Source organism: Toxotes jaculatrix, chromosome 3, assembly GCF_017976425.1.
Source record: "Toxotes jaculatrix isolate fToxJac2 chromosome 3, fToxJac2.pri, whole genome shotgun sequence".
Classification (NCBI taxonomy): domain Eukaryota; kingdom Metazoa; phylum Chordata; class Actinopteri; family Toxotidae; genus Toxotes; species Toxotes jaculatrix.
Window position 1 is genome coordinate 14,417,106 of NC_054396.1, and position 19,564 is coordinate 14,436,669.

General features: G+C 40.7%; 2 protein-coding genes across 3 annotated transcripts; one reads left to right on the plus strand and one right to left on the minus strand.

Annotated features, from left to right (window-relative positions):
* Window positions 1–174: 174 nt before the first annotated feature.
* On the minus strand, window positions 175–9,802 carry os9 (OS9 endoplasmic reticulum lectin). 2 transcript variants are annotated; one of them, XM_041035052.1, is made up of 15 exons: window positions 9,632–9,802; window positions 9,028–9,210; window positions 7,134–7,197; window positions 6,963–7,039; window positions 6,476–6,574; window positions 6,092–6,293; window positions 5,555–5,710; window positions 5,255–5,370; window positions 4,832–4,892; window positions 4,462–4,541; window positions 4,144–4,347; window positions 3,811–4,012; window positions 3,215–3,382; window positions 2,593–2,702; window positions 175–2,019 (listed from the first exon to the last, which is right to left on the minus strand). In XM_041035052.1, exons 1-15 carry the CDS (start codon window positions 9,779–9,781, stop codon window positions 1,882–1,884), a joined length of 2,010 nt encoding a protein of 669 aa, XP_040890986.1. In that variant the 5' UTR covers window positions 9,782–9,802; the 3' UTR covers window positions 175–1,881. The 2 variants fall into 2 exon arrangements, with proteins under 2 accessions (XP_040890986.1, XP_040890985.1); XM_041035051.1 differs by having other exon boundaries at window positions 4,462–4,544.
* A 1,235-nt stretch (window positions 9,803–11,037) lies between these two features.
* b4galnt1b (beta-1,4-N-acetyl-galactosaminyl transferase 1b) lies at window positions 11,038–19,387 on the plus strand. Its single transcript, XM_041034614.1, is given in 12 exon segments — window positions 11,038–11,121; window positions 11,848–11,949; window positions 12,917–13,136; window positions 13,225–13,401; window positions 13,910–14,016; window positions 14,359–14,396; window positions 14,477–14,657; window positions 15,486–15,578; window positions 15,729–15,916; window positions 16,019–16,159; window positions 16,320–16,557; window positions 17,564–19,387. Coding segments are annotated over 11 exon segments (1,653 nt in total). The 5' UTR covers window positions 11,038–11,121; window positions 11,848–11,897; the 3' UTR covers window positions 17,782–19,387.
* The last annotated feature ends 177 nt before the right edge of the window (window positions 19,388–19,564 follow it).

Genomic DNA, 19,564 nt, shown 5'->3' on the forward strand with positions numbered 1-19,564 from the left:
CCATTTGCTCAATAGTCCAAAGTTTGCGTGTTTTTGATTTATAACAGCTGACAAACACAATGTTACCTTAATTCCTCATACTCACAATGTCATGTTAGCTGTCACTCTAAAGACTGTTCACAAACAGCCACACTAGTTTCTAGTAAAAAAAAAAATAATTCACTGGATGATGGCTAGAAGACTCCTATGGTATTTTTTTTTATTTCCAAAAAAAAGAAAATAAATAAATAAGTGCTCAAAGACTTATATTTACAAGGCAGATCAAATGTTCCTAATACAGTAAAATAGCCCCTTTCAAGAACACATTAATAAACTTTTCTACTGTCCGTTGTCATGGTTTGCGAGAGTGTGCAGCTGAAGCATAAAGATAGAAATGACTGATGCAGAGTGTTGTGACACACGCTTGTTTTTTTCCCTTCCAGTTGCGTGACAAAGCTGGGGCCTGGATCATATACTTCAACACAGTCTGGCTCTCTTTGGGTTACCTGGCTTCACTGAACTGGTGATCCTAGATAAGTAGCATCATGAAGCTGATTAATCAACAGGCTCAGTTACCTCTGGGTATTCCTATCCAGCTCTTTTAAAACAGTCTCAAAACAAGCACAGGGCCCAGATCAGATAAGCTACCTAAAAAGGTGGAACAATCTACCTTTGAAAGGACAAATTCCCCTGGCCGAGTAAAGAAACACCCACAACACCTGAAGCTTTTTTTTTTTTTTTCTCTTGCTTGATCTTAAGCCTCTGGACACTGTCATCTTTGGGAACACACACCTCTGTTATGTGTCTGAAAAAATTTGTATGTGGCTCAGCCCCACAGTGAAATTAAGTTTCATATACAAGATTGCACTGTCACAAATTTCAAAGTATTTACTCAGGCAACTCAAGTCCCACAGTTTGTGCTAATATACAACAAATTAATTCAAAAACATATTCACGCAATAATTATGTACAAATTGAGTTCCAAGTAGCCACAATTATCCACAAACTGTACAAAATTCAGCCCTTTTAAGTACACCACTGAAGGATCCTTAGAAAAGTTTTGTGTGGATTCATTATTTTGGTAGACTGAATATGATTGACAGTGTAGCTTCTTTATCTTTCTTGGCTAAATTACACATAACAAAATTAAATATAGAAACAAAAACAAAGTACACACTTAAAAGATTTCTTTCTACATTCCTTTAAGTGTTTTCGAATCCCTTTAATAGCACATGACAACCTAAGGGAAACCCAAAATATTTGTGGAACAATGTAAAAAATTTGGTGTTTCTAAAAATATAAAGTGCCACAGCATGTTTACAAACACTTCTGTAATCTACAGTTGTGTTTGAGGATACTATTATCACCAAACACAGTGTGTCAGAAAGTTTTAAAGACAAGTGGGAACTGAGATATGAACCTTTGAGCATTTGTCCTTGGTTGAGGTATGCACCCCACCCCACCCCACCCGTAAGCTGTGTCACTTCAAGACAAATGCAAGCAGTAATGTTGCTGTGGACACACAATGTGCTGCGGAATTCACTGAAACATTTCTAAACAGGTACATATTGTATGTCACTCAGCTATTCAAGCCATCTATCAAAACTGAATCCCATCAAAAAGGGGGAAAATGCATAACTACACTTAGCTGCACAAGTACAGCTGGCACGCTGTGCAACATATAAACAGTGCCTGCTAAAGACACATATTGCCTAGTCAAAACACACAGACAGATTTTCTGAATGTGCAAACAGATGATCTGCCAGGTTTCATAGCAATAATTCAATCGTGGCCTCTTTTTCAAATTTGCTGCTGCACTTCAGAGTCCCCCCACCCCACCCCCCTGCTGTTCTCCACAGGAGTCCACCATCACAAAAGGTGCACTGTATGCACTGTGCAAGCTCATATGTCCACATCGTCCGAGTCAGAGGTGCTGGATGACTGGGACTCCTCCTGAGACTCTCCCCACACAAACCTATAGTTGTTCTCCAGCTCCTGCTGCCTCTTCTGCTCCTTGTAAACTTCTTCTGTGCCTCCAGTCTGAGGGATGAAAACCAGGTATGTTAGAAAACTTTTGCAACCTTTCTGTTTGCCTTGCTGACAAAAAAAGTCTGAACTGTGTCCCACAAAAAGGAAAAGCTAATAACGCAAGTGGCAGTCTTCATGCCGATATGCTGAATTCCAATGACAAAACACTCACCCTCACACGCAATTCAATTTTATGTTTTCTAGACAGTGGAGCATAGGACGACAGATAAGAGTGAATGTACTTGTGTTTATGTACAGGTACTGAAACTGGGCTTCAGTAAGGCGTTAAGCCACCCAGATCCTTACACATCTCATCTTGTGATCGATTTAATTAATAGATGACACTCAAACAGTCATACTCATCAAACAGGCGGCATCTATTGTGCGTTTAGCACCTTGCTCTTTTTTTTTTTTTTTTTTTTAAAGGTTAATGTTTTAACACATAAAAAATATATTCAAATTTTAAAAATATATTCACTAAGCAAACACTACAGCCCATAGCAAGCACAATACAACAGTGCACAACCCAAGCCCACAAAGATTCAAATGAACCCTGTAAAAAGTCATTATCACTCCTCATATTACCAGGAGATTTATGAGAAGCTCCCTGAAGGACTTTGTATCTTCTTCGGTCAGCCACTGGTCACCTGCCTCCTCTGCATTCTTTCGCGTCAAGATCTTCACCTCAATTTTACCTTTAAAAAAAAAAGAAAGAGAGGGGAAGGGAAAACAGGGGGGGGGGGGGAGGGCTTGAGAATTAAACACATGTATTTCCAAGGTGTTCTGAATGAGAAAACTGTACCACATGTTAAAACAACACAATCATACTGAAGAATGGTATAGACAAAACAGTGGATGAAAAAGAAAGAACACACATGGATGACACACCTTTCTTATCAGTTTTTCTTTAAGATAAGCTTTTGCTAACTGCAGTAGGGGATTTTTTTTTTGTTATCATTGTCTTTAATTTTGCGATTCTGTTAAAGAAAAAACTAATTTGAATGCATCCCTGATCTAATGTCTAAAGTCCAGCTACTAATTTTGGTCTTCAGTAAATACATATGTTTTTAATTGCTTTCAGCATGAAAAATAGGGGAAACCCTTCATGCTATTATTACAGTATATGCGTCTTTTGAACGGCTAAACCTGATGAAACAGATGAAAGAGAGAAAAGGCCGTGAGTGTGTCGGGCTCTCCCCCGTCATACCTTCGGCCTTCAGTCCTGCTTTCTCTAGCTGTTCTTTAACCACGTCCTTTATGTGCTGCCACTGGGGATCTCCTTCGCCCATCTCTTGAACTTTGACCTCCCCATCAGGGCTGCTGCCCGTCTTATACTTAGTAATTTTGATCTTAACATGGTCGTCAGCCGCTTGGTCTGGGGTGACGAGACAAAAGAGGGACAAACAACACAATTCACCTCAAGAACCCATCAAGCAGGGCCACAGGATGGAGGAGGCAAGATCCAAGAATGTGGAATCCAAAACACTGTCTTATAAACATTTGTGTCACAGATTTGATTAACTGTGAGTGATTTCAATTACCTCAATTCTGATTGTAATTACTGAAAATCAGGCAAAGATACATCAAAGGCAGCAGAGGAAAGAAACACTAACTAACCAAAGGAATTCAAAATATCAGGAAAATGTTGAGGATTCAGCTTGGTTTTGCATCCAAATAAGTCCATGTGTGTATTTATTCTGGGATGGGGATGCCACAACAAACATCTACTGTACATATGGATGAAATATGAAGATGATGGAGGTGAACATAGAGTGACCACCAAAGAAAAGGCAGCCTGGTTACCTGGCTGCTTTGGAGCCAGGCTGGGGCTGCCCCTGGTCGGGTCACTGGCTCTCTGAACCCCCGATGTTTGCTGCTCTTGGTCTTGAACGTCTTTCTCCTCCAAATGGTCGAGGAGCTTGTCCAGTGTGGTTTCCAGTGTCTGTGTTGCTTGAGTCCGATCAAACTCCCCTTTCAGACCCTCAGTCTCCAATTCCTGCTGGGCCTGCAGCACAGAGAAAAGCCAATCACGTCAGAGCATCATGTTATGTAAGATCTGCCTTGTAACATTTGCAATATACATTATCTCTACATCGTTCTTTGTGTTAAAAATACATATTGGCTGTGGTGTGAAACCTCATTTATGATGTTGTCAAACTCCTTCTGCATTTCCTCCTTTATTTCTTCAATCTTATCAGATGGCACAGAGATGTCAGCCATCTCATCCTCAAACTCCTGCAGCAGGCGTTTGTCTTCATCTTTCTCTTCCTCGCCAAGCTTCTCTGTTACCCTGTCTGTTGTTGGTTTCTCTGTTTGACTTTTGGCTTGGTTTTGTGCTTTCTAAAAACAAACAAAAAACGTCGCGTTGAACTAGAACACCCATACAGTGCAGTGAAAGAATTATACAACAGAGGTATACAACAAAGTCTCACAGACATCTTGGCAAGTACCAACCTTCCTGTTACTCTCTTTGAGGTGCTGGACAAATTTCATCAGGTCTGCTGGGTCAGTGATGATTTTAAAGTTGAATTTTTCTACTAAAAGAGATTAATTTCAAAGACAGAAATCACTCACAAGTCACTGAGCGACAGCACCCAAAATGAATAAATAACTAATCACCATGTGGAGCCATTCACTTTGCAAATTAGACAGCATTAACTGCACCAACGACTTTGTGGTTTTACCGATAGTAATCTTGTTTGAGGGTTGACACAACCAGAAGACATGAAGTCAGTTGTGCTGTTAGTGGTCACAATAATCAGAAATGGTGTGTGTGTGTGTGTGTGTGTGTGACAGAGAAGGCAAGAGCGGCAAATTCCTTTACCTTCATCGCCATCATCATCAACAACTTCATTGTCTGTTAGTGAGTTATAGTCCTTATCTGCCTGTGGAGAAAAGAAGTAATCAGGTGAGGCCTACGCCCTCTAGTGGTCAAAGACGTTCTGACCAGAGAGGAGTCTTGATTCAAATCTTCACTTTGACCAATCTCTTTTTTTTTTAGAAGGAACTTCTACCTCAGGTCAAAGGACAGAGATGATCAAAACACTCGATTTAACTCACAAGAACATGGAGATGTTTATCAATGGACAATTTTTTTCTACTTTAAAACCTGAACGCTGCAGTAAAACTTGTTTGGATGAAACGACTCGGTCAGTCAGCCTTTCATTCACTGTCAATGCACAAACTCCATTAAGGCGTCATTTATTCAGAGGGAGAGCTGATTCTGAGGCTCCCAGTGTTTCCATACCTGACTCTCCTGTTGAGACGCAGTCGTTTTTGAACTCTCTGGTTTTGTTACTCCCTCCCAGAAATCAGAATCCTCTGTCTCTTCTGACCCAGCATCCTCCGTCACATCAGCAGTGTCTGTTTCAAAATAAATGCAGCCACTCATGTCACACGAGAAAAGTTTTGTGAAACCAGTGTTTACACTTACACATGATGGAGATTAAATTGAAAAAAAAAAAACTGGATATATTTATTTTGTGCACTGACAAATAGCTACAATACTATGAAGGTTGTTTTCCCTTTGAGTATAAAAAAATTGTACCTTTTCTGTCTGAGTGGTCTGAGTCATCACTGGGTACAGGTGATATCTCTTCTGCTGTTACTTCCACAGCTCCATCTGCCCCTTCATTACCAGCCAACATCTCATCAAGACTCCTCAGCTCCTCTGAGATCTGCTCTACTTTACGCTTTGTGTCCGCTGGGTACAGACAGAGGAAGAAGGGAGGAGGAGGGAAAGAGAGAATGAAAGAAAGAAAGAGTGAAAAGAACATTGTCTCAGTATTTCTTATGGGTTTAAAATTAGACAGTGGACTCAGAATGACCGTACTTTAGATAATACATCAGTATTTCATATATCATACACCTAACGAACAGTAAATGTTAAAGAGTTCTATACTTCGATGTTTACCACCTTTATCTCCCTTGCTAATATTGTCTCTGATTTACACTTTTAAATAATCCTTTCCCACATCATGTCCTGCTCGAGCGTTTTATGTCAACAGGAAATAACATTACAGAGAGAAGGCAACAAGGTTTTCAAATACTGCATCACAGACACCTTAGTTTTTGTCACACTCACAGACTTGGGCCTTGACGTAATCCATGTACTGCTGGGCACTTAAAGCTGGCTGACACACGATACCCTGGGGCTTGGCGGTAGACGGTGGCCGCAGGAATGGATGCTGGCAGGTACGACTGGTGTGAATTGTCAGCACATAGCGGCACGACTGAGGCTCATCCACTCGGGCGATGTAGTCACCTGAGCCTTCTTCACACACAAACTGGAAATAATAAGAGTAAAACAGTCTACGTGTGTCTAGGATTCATCATTTGGCACAGCAGTGGCACACTCTGACTTTGTCTGGAGCAGTAAAACAGAAATCAAAACCAAAACAAAACAAAAAAATCAGACAAAAACCACACAAGTGGTGTGGGACGTGTCTCCTTAATTCAAATGTCTCACCCGGACTTCGGTCTCTCTGGGATTTCCATTTAGGTCACACTTAGAGCCATTTACATAGGTCTGACTGTGGTAGCGCTTCAGCCTGTGCTGTTTGGAGGCCTGGGAAATAAAAAGAGGACGTTTCAATGCAACTGATTTGTAATATTCTTGAACACTGATACTTTATTGCATCATCATGTGCAGCCATGGTTTTCTGATATCCAACGACTGTGCAAAATTTCCTTGACATTTTTCTGTCTTGTAACTTGCTAACTCAGCGTCGGAAATACCGTTTGGTTGTGTTGGCAACAAAGTTGCCAGTTGCCGGTGAAACCGGGAGGGTCGTTTCTGAATGCTGTGTGAATTTCTCCATGGATTAAATGTTTTGATACCTTTGCAGTATTTATACTGCACAGAGACCTACTTTACCATAAAAAAGACATGGAAATCTCGCTTTCTACAATATGGGACCTTTAAGAAAATGTAACCACAAAATTGACAACTTTACCTTTGCTGTTTCGTTGTTCCAGTCAAATTCAGACTCATAATAACCAAGAAACAAAATGTCCCCCTTGATTTCTGTGTCTGAGGAGAGAAGGACAATGTGTCAAAGACAGCTCATCTATCACAGCAGTTGTCATGAAATACATATACTGAAAACACAGTGGTACGCTCTCACCTTCAAGATGGTACTGTCTGATATGCTGGCCATGACAGAACTCATATGTCCACCAGTCCTTTGTCTGCAGGAGACACAGACAGCATCCTTTTTTAAAATGCTGTAACTTACTGACACATTTTCCTTCATTTCATTCAGGCTGCTCGCTTAATATCCTCAACAATATCATGAATCATCCTATTAAATTTCCACACACGCAAACAACTTTTATTTGTTTTCTTTTTTTGCTCCACACACATGGTTGTAAAGTGTAGAGGGGTGCCTTAGAAACAGACTTTCCAACTCACTGTCTTCAGTCCACTTTTTTGGTTGATCTATGATTCAATGATAAGCATGATTAAAATTCATATAGATTAAAGTATCTACAAGTAAAGTAAAAGTATCTACACAAAAAAAAAAACACAAACATTTTTTTAAGTTTAATCTCAGCTGTTTTCTGACCAACAACTGTACTTGTTCCTCATTGTTAAACACCAGTATCTGGCTCATTCTGAGTCACTGTAACAGCAGAAGTAAGTACAGACTGTATTATGTTCCTGTTATAATGAAACTACAGTTTCCCTGAGGAAATTATTATGACCAACAGCCACAATCATTAAATATATGTGGTATTTGCTGTGTGACATAACACCTCTGAATGCTGATGTTTCTGAAAAGTGCTTTCATTTCTTATGATAGTAGTGGAAAAAGTCTTTGATTCAGGCCAGTTGGCAAGAAGGGCTCAAATACTGTGGAAATCAGGACGCACATTGAAAGAAAACTTACAAATGACTAACAAAAGGCTCAAAACAATCCCCTGGTGTGGTAAGAAAAGCTCATTGTGTTAAAGCATCCAGCCACAAATATCTTGTGAGGAAGTCAGAGATAAGTATGTCATTGGGCACTGGGTTATGGAACAAAAACAATTCTGACAGCCAAGTAACCTGTCCCATATTCAGAATCTTTCTTTGACTGGACTACATTTTGAGGAACTTGTAGAAAAAGGTGAGAGAGGAAAAATATGTGCACATTTTTGTGGCACTGTGGAACAATGTCTTTTGGCAACTTTCCCTATTCAGGAATGAGTAACGTTCTTTCCAAGAATTCAGTGTTACTACACAATCCTTTTTTGGCCAACAAAATCTCTTAAAGGAACTTAAACTAAACTCTAAACTGAAAAAGTGAAAACATAAGGAATCATTACAAAGATATATCTCTATTTTTTATACTGATAGGAGTTCAGTTTGCATTGGCTGCACTTTATTGTTTTGCTGAAAATGAATCATTTATGTTGTTAATTTGAAAACTGAGGAAAACACTGAGGAAACTGGAAGTGCTTAACAGAAATTTCTGTCCTGCCACACTCCTGGATAATAGGACTGTGCTTGCTCACTGGTTTCTTGTCTCATGTATGGACATGAACACCCTGTCTGACTTGTATGACATAAGCGAATCATCTATGTTTCAAAGATTTCTTGTTCTTTTAACAGCAGGGGTTTGTGACCAATTCAGTGGTCTATCCAGTCTGTCCACTGACATGTTGGCAGCCCATTTTAGTACAATTACGTGTTTTTTGTACATAACAGATAGTTCTGTTGGGTGTTTTTCATGTGATCTGTTATTTGCAGGTGGTGCTATCATTTCTATCACATAGCCTGTTTTGACCTCAAAGATCAAAATCCTAGCTCAATAAGTCTGTCAGTCTTCTTTGTCTTTTGTATGCTGTACCTGCACCCAAACCACCTTCTCAGCAGTGCAAAGTGAACTAATTCTGAGTTAGTGTGATCATAAAGTTTGCATCAAAAACAGCTCTGCCTCGGACCAATTAACATTTTAATCAGTTTAAAGTTAATACAGTATAAACAGCTTCAGCACTGGACCAATAGACCTCACAGATAAGCAGATTAGGACCAACCTTCACTAGACATGGGGCATTGTGCATTGGACTGAGCAGGTCTGGGATGTCTGGTCCAGTGTAACCTTGTGAGTCCGACTCAGAGGCAGAATCCTGATGAAACCGGACAGCCTGGGCTGGAAGTCGACACTCATACAGCTGCTTGTACTTACTGGACACCATCATAACTTCCTCTGTCTTGGTCTAAAAAAGAAACAAAGTCTTGAAAACTGTAGCATCTTTAAGAGTGACAATGCCACACATTAACAGAAACGTACTTATGTATTTGTAGATTATTAACTTCCTGGTTTTGTCACTATAGTTACGGTTAATTACTTAAGATGTGTAGAAGTTAAGTAGAAGTGAAGAAACTGAGGTTGTGTTGTGACAGCTGTCAACAGTGGCTGATGCGTAGGTCACAAGCCTTAACCCCAGCAGTTACGTTTTATACATATGACGTGAAATTGTACATTTTAAAATAAGCCTCGCCCAGCTAACAGGCGGGTTGCTTATTATTTGCGTTTAAAAGGAAGATGTTCATCGACATATAACGCTAGTTAACGGTAGCCTACTTTCTAGCTTGCAAGCTAACTGTTAGCTTCCCCAAACAGCCTCTCTCACTCACCTGCCCCAGAATGACGGGATCGGGGAGAATCTGAATCCCATATTTCATCTCGTTCAGCTCCTCCAAATTCAAAAAGGCTGGGACACAGAGGGGACATATCAACATGAAAACGTACAGTCTTTTTAGCCACCGTATCAAGGAGGCAGCCATGATGACTGACTCTCTCTTCACACTCCCATTTGTCTGACAGCAACAAAACACAGGACGCCTGACATGGTAGCAGCTGATTGGTTGACGTGACAAATGCTGCTTCGTCATTGGTTATATTTTGTGTCCGTCATAGGTTTTACAGCTCTTTGGGTGTGTTGGTTTACGACACTGGCACAGAGTGAATGGGCGGCGCCTTTATCTCAAATTAAAAATCACAGTAAAACAATGTGCATGTCAGCTATCCAGGTTTGTGTAGCCATAAAATAACCATACCCACTGAGACAGGAGGCCAGGCTTACATTGACCTGATGGGTGAGGCGTGTCAGCAGCCAATTTGGCCAAATTGTAATTATGCAGGTTGTTTTCTTATGTGCTAACAGCAGGCTACGGCTTTCTATGATGTATAAGATTCACATTTTACAAGTATACAAGTACACATTTCCTTTATTGGTTCCCACTAAGCACACGTTGGTAGACTGAAATGTGACAATATGAGCACAGTGTGTGCTTCAAACTGAATACTTGCTTAGTGTAGCCAGTAAGAAAATATTAGCAGAATGTCAAAAAAATTGCATTCACCCATTACCACACATGATACCAGACATACGACACACACACGCACACACCACATATGTGCACAGACGCCCACCCACCCACACACACGCACAAATGACTGTTGAGATGTTTAAATGTTTAAGATCAGGTTTTGTTGTTGCAACAGAAGCATGTTGAATTTTCAGAAATCGTACTGTAGTTTATATGTGCACTTAATATGTTACATGTTGCCATTGCATGTCGGAGCTCCATGACCGACCGCTGAGTGAGTGCTGTGTTGAGGTGCGGTGTGTGCTGCGCTCCGCTGTGCTGCTGCTGCTGCTGCAAGGGGATCGTCCGTCCACAGCCTGCAGTGCTGCGATGTGTGGCCGCCTTATTTGTCTCCTGGCCGCTGCGTTTTTCCACATCTAATCCCATTTGCAAGACCGCCGAGGAACAAATTCATTAAGAAGGGCGACCTCCTTTGCAGCCGGGAGGAGAAACAGCTTACAGAGTGCGTCTTTGAAATGAGGTGAGCTCCTTCTTCATATGATTTGACTGTAATAATAGGCCTATAGAGCCGTCTTCAGCATGTTATTTCCGTTGGTTTTTCCCAGCTCTGGGTGAACATATGACGATTTCGCTGCCGGACAAAACACAAGAAGAAAAGATAGGCGGGGAAAATGTTGGTGCTAAATGAATTTCGATATGTCCAGATGCTACGGATTTTGTGTTGAAGGAGATGCGTTTCAAAATGTAAGGAATGCAATCGAAAGGTATTTTCCTGCAGTCTCATTCACGACAAGGTAGGATAATGGGCCTGTCCGATGGAGCTTATTATATCTGCAGACAGACATTTATGCTCGCTGGAGCGCATTGCTGGACAGATGATTCCACTACCTTGACATTTTCTTTTGCGTAAGGATACTGGGCAATAGAGGGGGAGTAGATCATGCAAATTTATATTGTCCAGAATTTGAATGGGTCCAACTGAGGCAACAAATCTGTCACGCGCACTTTTGGAGGCACCGAGGTCCATGCATGCGCACGGTGCTCCTTTGCCTCCCGGTGAGGTTGATTCAGCAAGTTAATAGCATTACACTCAATAATTAAAACATGTAATTTTAATAATGGCTTGAATTAAAATTGTCATAGCATGTGTATACATATATATATACTTTTACATCGCAAATGGAACAAGAAGAAGTGATTTTAAAAAGAGCATTCTGAGAAACCCTAGAGATGTTTAAGGCCCAGCTGAATGGCTGCTCAGTGCTGATCCTATCCATATTTGCCTGTACTGACTCTTTCCAGCTGGCCACAGTGACGCTAAATTGGTCACCCCCAAACCCTACAGGATTTCCCCTGGGGGCTGTAAGACCACGCAAGCAGCTGATGAAGCACCATATGGATGCTCGACTGTGTTTTTGTAAACAGTTTAGACATCTTTGGAAGCTAGTCTGAGATGTTATAATGATTTTTTTCACGCTTGTATTTTATGATTAACTTTGCTTATGTCCCCTTGCTTCCAGATGGGGAAGGCGTTCACTCATTTCTGTGACTATCTACATGGTTTCTGGAGATGCAGGTGCCTACAGAGGATGCCCTTTCACTGACTGGATAGAGGCAATTGGGTATATGAATACTTTTTAAACATGCAGGCAGTTCTGCAAATTAAGAAAAAAACATTAAAGTTAAAGAATTTGCTAAGAGGGTATGAAAGATTTTTATTTATCGCACCAAATACAAAAAAAAAAAAAAAAACAGTAACAGTACAGTATTTTTTTGGTGGAATTGCTGCGCAATCCTTTTCAATTTTTAAATTCCATTCACACTTTTTGTTTCAGGCCATTCATAAAACAATGCAGTTTGTGGCTTTGGCTATACACAGCTCAGTCTTTCTTCATGACTGTCAACTCATTTACACAGTGTGATAACCTCAGACTTTGTTCAGTCCTTCAGCAATGCTGTCCATTTACCCAGATCCTAATACTACAACTGCTTCTTCGTACACATTGATTCCATTATCTAATTTAATAGATGTTTCTGCTTCCATTTCATTTCCACCACTAAGTGGTTCCAGCATAAATGTAACCACAGGACAACAGAAGAATGTTCCACAGCTTGATACCGATGTTGATTATTTATAGAATAGGTTTTTTTCAAGTCAGCCTTACATAATAAGCCCATTATTTATGACGAGGGGCAAAATCAACAGTCCTTGGTTTGTGTCAAAGCTAATATGAGGCTTCAGCAGTCTATAGTTAGTCAAATCAAGCAGAAATCATCAAAGGTTTCAGGCATTTTGATATGAAATTTCTTCTTTCTGTTTCCCCGGAAAGTGTTTATGTGAGAGTTTCATACTGAAAAGACTGTAATTTGGAAAATATCAGCTAGATTTGGCTAATGGAGACTGCTAACAGTTCACATCAGCTTCATCTAAAGCTTAGAAGATGATTTTTCTAAACAGAACAAAGATTGTGAATTCTGTCCCTCATTTCTTATGTGTAATAAGTAATAAGCAACCACTAATTCTTTAAACATACATATTGGCATGTGAGCAGTGTCTTATGAGAGACCTATTGTCCCTGTTTGTGTTAGGTTTTAGGATGCGCTCCCTGAGGAAGACGGTGTTGCTCGCCATTCTGGTGTCTGTGGTGCTGGTATTGGCTCTCCTCCATTCGTGGCCCACTCGGGCCTATACCACAGTGGATGTGTGGCAGCGACCAGGGCCAATAGTAGAGCATCTGGAAGAAAGACTCCCAGAACCAGACCAAGGATTAGGCAACATCCCCTTTCGTGTGAGGGATAGTGTGGCAAGGTAAGTGTTAAAACAGAGCCTTTTTTTCAGCCAGACAGACCTGAGCTAAAACCTGATTTTCCGCACATACATGTGTCTCTCCGTGCAGTTTGTTGGCACGTAATGGGTGCGTATGTGAGGGTGAGAGTGGAGGAGTAAACCTGCCCTTCGCCCAACTCTTATTCCCACGGGTGTCAGCTCACCCGCTGCACACTGCCTTTGAGGCTTCCGAGCTGGAGGAAATGAAGAGGAGACGGGCCAAAGAGTACAAGAGTTTCCAGAAGAGGTAAGCAGCGCTGTAAAACAGAGATGTCAAACCTCGTAGCCAGAGAAGCAGAATGATGAAGTGCAACGAAGAGAGCTCCGTAGATATCATTCTACTTTGGCTTTGTATATGTATAAGTTTTATGTATCAGATGCCAGATTTAGCTTCAGTCTTCTCTGGATCATTACTCAAGATCCATTCAGAGTCTCTCTGACATGGAGAAAACCATCCATGTCCCAGTATTACCTGTCTCAATTACTGTACCTCTTCACCTCTATGTTTGTTATCACTCAGGATTCATTTTTCTGCCTTTACCTGAACCAGAACACAACAGCAATGCTATTAAGGAGACCAAAAAAGGAAAATCTTTTTTTCTCATGTTCCTTCCTCTCTACATTAAAATGTTTCCTATTTTCCTCCGTCAAGAACAAAAGCATAAGGCGACACGGTCTGTCTGTGTTTGTAGATCTGTTGTATGTTGCACGTATGTTACAGTTTGCATCTTCCTGACATGAACGTTTCCCCTCAGGTCACAGACGCCTGCAGATGTCCTCATTGTTGCAGAGGCTAACAATCCCTTACAGTATCCAACACAGGGAGTGGAGGTACGGCCCCTGAAAACAATCATCATCCCAGGTAAGACTTCAGATAAGGAGTGGGTGAGACATTTATAAAAGACTAGATTAGATTGCTGCCCAGCAGTTAATAAAAGTGGCTGGAACTGACTGAACCATAGTTACAAAGGAAATGGCATTCAATTACCATGAGTCAGGCAAAAAGTCACTCAGAAAAGTAACTACACACTTCTTTGAAGTGAGCTGAAGACTTTCATTTAAAAGATGTGTAAAACTGCACTAGGATTCTAAGGATTTGTTCCTGAGAGAACACATATTTATTCAATGTCTGGGAACAGGAAATGGATGAAACATGTCTTGTGTGCAGCAACAAAGTCCGCTGATCATTGTCATATGTTTTCAGGCTTGGCATTACACAACCTTCCCAGAGACCATTACTCAGTAAGTATTTAAGTATGTCTACATATTTTAGATATCTTCTGGCCTTGTACTTCATCTACTTTCTTTCCACACTGCTGCAGATAAACATCACTGCCACACTGGGAACGCTGAACGTGGCAGCAGAGGTAGACGGGGTGAAAATCAAAGGTGACGGTGAAATGCACATGTCTCTGTCTAGCAGCCTCCTGCCGAACTTGAACCGACAGCTGCAGTTTGTCACCTACACAAACACCCTGTTTCACCCCAGCACAGCTGACACAGGTGAGGCCTCAAACAGAATTCATCTGGTCTGGGCTTTCTTATTCTGATTATTTTTTTTTGTAACAAAGGGAGAAGGTTTTCAAGTTAATTTAAGACCCAACTTTCATTGCTTTTTCGTGTACACAATAAAATGCTGTGGGCTGTGTGATCTGTGATTAGATTTTGAAGCTGTAATTAATAGTCCACATAAGGGGATTTACAACATTTGCCATTTTTGCTGAGATTTATATGTATGAAGATTGATACTACTGTCGTGTCTGTAGGGTAAATATGAAGCTGCAGTGTTAGCTTAGCTTAGCACAAAGACTGGAAACGGGGGGGACCAGCAAGCTTGACTCTGTCCATAGATAACAAAATCCACTAACACATCACATTATTAACATATCACATCACATCACATCTTGTTGGTTTTATCCCTTCAAAACAACAAAAATTCTGTGGTTTTACAAGGGGTTATGTGCCCGATTATTTTGTGGCTCTGAGCGGTTACCAGGCAACCAGGAGAGGCGTTACTGAGTGTGGTCAAGAAACAGTCAGACACACAACCCCCCACAAAACTGTATAATTTTTACACTATAACTTTGAACAAATGGCTGTGGCTCAGGAGGTAGAGAGGGTCGTCCACTAACCAGAAGGTTGGTGGTTCGAAGGGTCCTCCAATCTGCATGTCAAAGGGTCCTTGGGCAAATATAAGATTGAAACCATACGGATGTCCTGCTCTGAACAGCATAATAACAACTGTGAAACCAGACAGGAGCGAATCAGCCTCAGTTAGATCCCACAACGCTAACAGGATTTATTAAAAGTCATTTTTATTGTGTCTTTTAGTGCAGTTTGAGACAGAGGGCCATCAAGCTGTCTTCAATATCAAGATCCGTCACGGTGTGACACCCAAACTGTACAACACTGGATCCAAAGGAGGTAAAACACACCACCACCATATTGATAGAGCCATAATCAAATGGGAACATCATGCTATTTTATAAAACCTGGAACTTTTTTATTTTATTTTATCATTTGCTTAAAAAGAGAACTTTCCTCTGTCTGCTGTTTGATCTGCACTCTCTTCAGAATACAATATCAGCGCCCTCGTTACCATAGCTACGAAGACTTTTCTGCGTTATGATAAGCTTCAAGATCTTATCGACAGCGTCAGAAGATACTACCCTACTGTCACCATAGTAATTGCTGATGACAGTGAAAATCCCAAAACCATCTCCGGGCCTTACATTGAACACTACATCATGCCTTTTGGAAAGGTAAGAAAGTGCATGGGACACATGCTGACGTCTTTCAATTTCATATTTCTGTTGTCGCTGCTGATACTTTACGGAGCTGAAGCCCAGTGTTCCGCGTTGTAGGGTTGGTTCGCCGGACGAAACCTGGCCGTTTCCCAGGTGACCACAAAGTACGTACTGTGGGTGGATGACGACTTCATCTTCACAGCCAGCACAAAGCTGGAGAAGCTTGTGGATGTTTTAGAGAGGACCACTCTGGATCTGGTGAGGGACGGACAAACAAACTGTTGTTCTCAATGACTGTGACAGTCTGCTGTTTTCGCAGAGATGTTAGTGATGTCTGTCTGTCTGTGTGTGTGTGTGTGTGTGTGTGTGTGTGTGTGTGTGTGTGTGTGTGTGTGTGTGTGTGTGTGTGTGTGTCCAGGTGGGCGGTGCAGTGCGGGAAGCCACAGGGTATACCTCCACCTACAGACAGACCATCTCCATTGAGCCAGGGGAGGAGGATGGTGACTGTTTACACATGAGGAGAGGATTTCATCATGTCATACAAGGCTTCCCCAACTGTGTTGTCACTGACGGGGTCATCAACTTCTTTCTGGCTCGCACCGACAAAGTCCAGCAGGTCGGTTTTGACCCGCGCCTCGCCAGGGTAGCTCATCTGGGTGAGTACACTGCCACAGGCAGAATTATTTTCACGTCAAACACACAGTAAAGATGGGTCCTGTGATATGAGTGCATATCTCAAAAATATATACAAAAGTCCATAGCTTATTTTTAGCATTTAGTAATATGATTATGACAATAACTGACAACTGTGAATAAAGCAATAGCTGTGTCCTACTATTATTATATGTCCTACACTATACTTGCATACAGCATACTGATGGGCATAGGTCAAACACTGGTCACTGATCAGAATCAGCTTTATTTGGCTATACATGTGGGTGCATACAAGAAATTTGCCTGTGGTTTCAGGTGGCTCTCAGTGTATTTACACACTGTTCATCAGACGTAGAGTCCAATCAATAAAACCAAATTGGAGGTGTGGGTTAGAGCGTTTTAAACGTTTTGAGTTTGCTGTTCACAGGAAGCATCTGCTGATGTGCCATGACTTACAAAAAAAAAGAGATCTTAGAAGACTTACCATCAACAATTGTTGATGTGTATAAAGCCATAAAGTTGAAAGTAATTTCAAAGAGCTAAGATTGACTTCATCTCATTTTAGTTACTAAGATAGCATCATATACCAAGATAATTTTTGCAAAGTTGATTATACTGTGAAATTTTCACTGCATTGCTATAATTAAACAATGCATGCACTCATTAAAATTAATTTAATTCAATTTCAGTTTAACATCCAGTTCCCTGCTTTTCCTCCTTTAGTTTTTAAGTTGTAAAAATCTGCTCATTTCACCCTGTCTTCACTTAACCTATTTGATGTTTACAAACTTCATGTTTTTATGGTTGCACAGTACAAATGGAAAAATTCCTGAGGACTAATTTTTTAAACATATTTTATTTTTCCCATACATGGCAAGTACTTTTGGAAACTTTCCACAAGAATCTTTGGCTGAGTTTTTAATAACTGACCCACTGAGGTTTAAGTTTAAATAGAAATGAGTTGAAGTTTTGAATGTGTTTCACTGAATTGTTGCGTTTATCTTTCAGAGTTTTTCATTGACGGCCTGGGTTCTCTCCACGTCGGCTCTTGTGATGATGTCATTGTCAATCATGCAACCAAAATCAAACTTCCCTGGGTCAGGCAATCAGAGAGCGACAAGACTTATGCCAAGTTTCGCTACCCACCAGCCTCCTCTGACGCCACACATACGAAAAATGGCCTCCTGTTCTTCAAGAACCGATTTCAGTGTTTGACTCATAATTAGCCCCCCCTTCTCCTCTTTATCCTAATGTTCCAATGCTCTTCCTCAGTTGCCAAAGAAGTTCTCCTCCACTGCATCTCGTCAGATAAGATTTCAGATAAACACTTTCGTTTGCCTTTCCTTGAAAACCTTGAAACGGTTTTTAGGCTTCAACGTAGAGAAAATGTGCCATTAGATCGGTTTTACAGTGATTATTCTGTCAGTGCACAGACATGCAGGGAGCTAACAAGTCTTTTTACACTGTATATATCCATGAGGCTGGCATAAAAGTTCAGGCACTCCTCTAGAGTGGAAACAGTAGAAAGTCAGCTGCTGTAACAGACATTTTGCTTGTTTACACAGTTAAATCACTGCATAATCTTGATTGATTCAAGGTTAGAAACAGATTCTGGTTTGTGTTTGTCAAATCTTATCTGGCTTTACATCCTTAAGTTGTTCTAACACAGCGACCAAGCTTGGGAAAGCCCAACAGGTAGCATCTGAGTCATTTCATTGTCATTCTGTTATTATGTGAGTAGAGGTACGTGTCCTCCTTCAACTCGCACAATCCAAAAAAAAAAATACAATACTGGGCTTTGAACAGCAATAGTGACTCAGTGAGTGTCTGAGAATGAGGACTCACAGTTAGCAAGGACAAAGGGACACTTCCCAGAAAGTGACAATCCTGTAGACACAGCGCACATCATTTTACCACATTTTGCCACATGAGGAACGCACTCAGACCTTTTCTCCATGACTGGTTGTGCCAAAGGTGTAGCTGCTTTGGGGTGTTTTTAATTGGTTTGTGTTATGGTTTTGCAACCCCCTCCCCCTTACCCAGAGTCCTTTGTGTCATTTGTGAGCGATTAATCACGTCTTAGGAGGAGAAACTTTTGGTCCCACCCGTTTGGAGTCAGACCTGGTGTTACCTGATTCTGGGAGCAGCCTTGTTTCTGCTCTCTGTCACTCTCCGGTTTCTTCTACAAGCATCAAAAGAAGAGGAGGGTTTCTGTCCAATAACAGTGAAAGTGACTGCATCTTTACACGCTGCCTAAAAGAAAAGTTGGATGAACCAAAGTGCATGTTTACTTTCCGTCAATATAGAACAGGAAATGGGTGAGGCTGTGGGGGATTATATAGCATTTTGGAAACACAATATGAATAGTCAGTGCATGAGAGGAAAACTGTGAGTGACACCTAGTGAGACCAAGTCAATGAAACAAGACTGTGAAACACCAAGGCTTGAAAATCCTGTTTTTATACTAACCGCTCCTCTTTGGAGAGTTAATGTATGTCAAAGACTGTGATACACTCATGCCTGAAGTGATGATGCTGTTCTTTTATACCATGGCCTTTAGATGGCACCCTTGTACCACACTATTGTTTCCTAATGAGTCAAATTAGTTTTTAATAGTCATTTGTTATTAGCAAAGAGGTGCCAGAGATTTATAAAAAAAAAAACGTGTTTTTTTTTTTAATCTTGAGATGAATATTTTAAAACTATCTTGTGTGTGATGTTTTTGTCTGTTATTTATTATTGTTTTGTTTTGTTTTTTTCTTCACCAAAATGTGACGTTACCTCTGTGGACAGGAACAAGAAACTAACTTCATCAGTGAAACTATTATTAAAAAAAAGGCCTTTTATGTAGTTGTGTGTTCACAAATGTGTCTCACGTTAGGATTTGTAACTGTCAACAGATCTACAGCTGAGCTAAAAACATTTTTTCTTTTTTTTTGCTTGTTCTTTTTTTCTCTTTAATCGAGTCAGAGTCAGAAGTTGGAACCAGTCATGACTTTTCCTATTGAT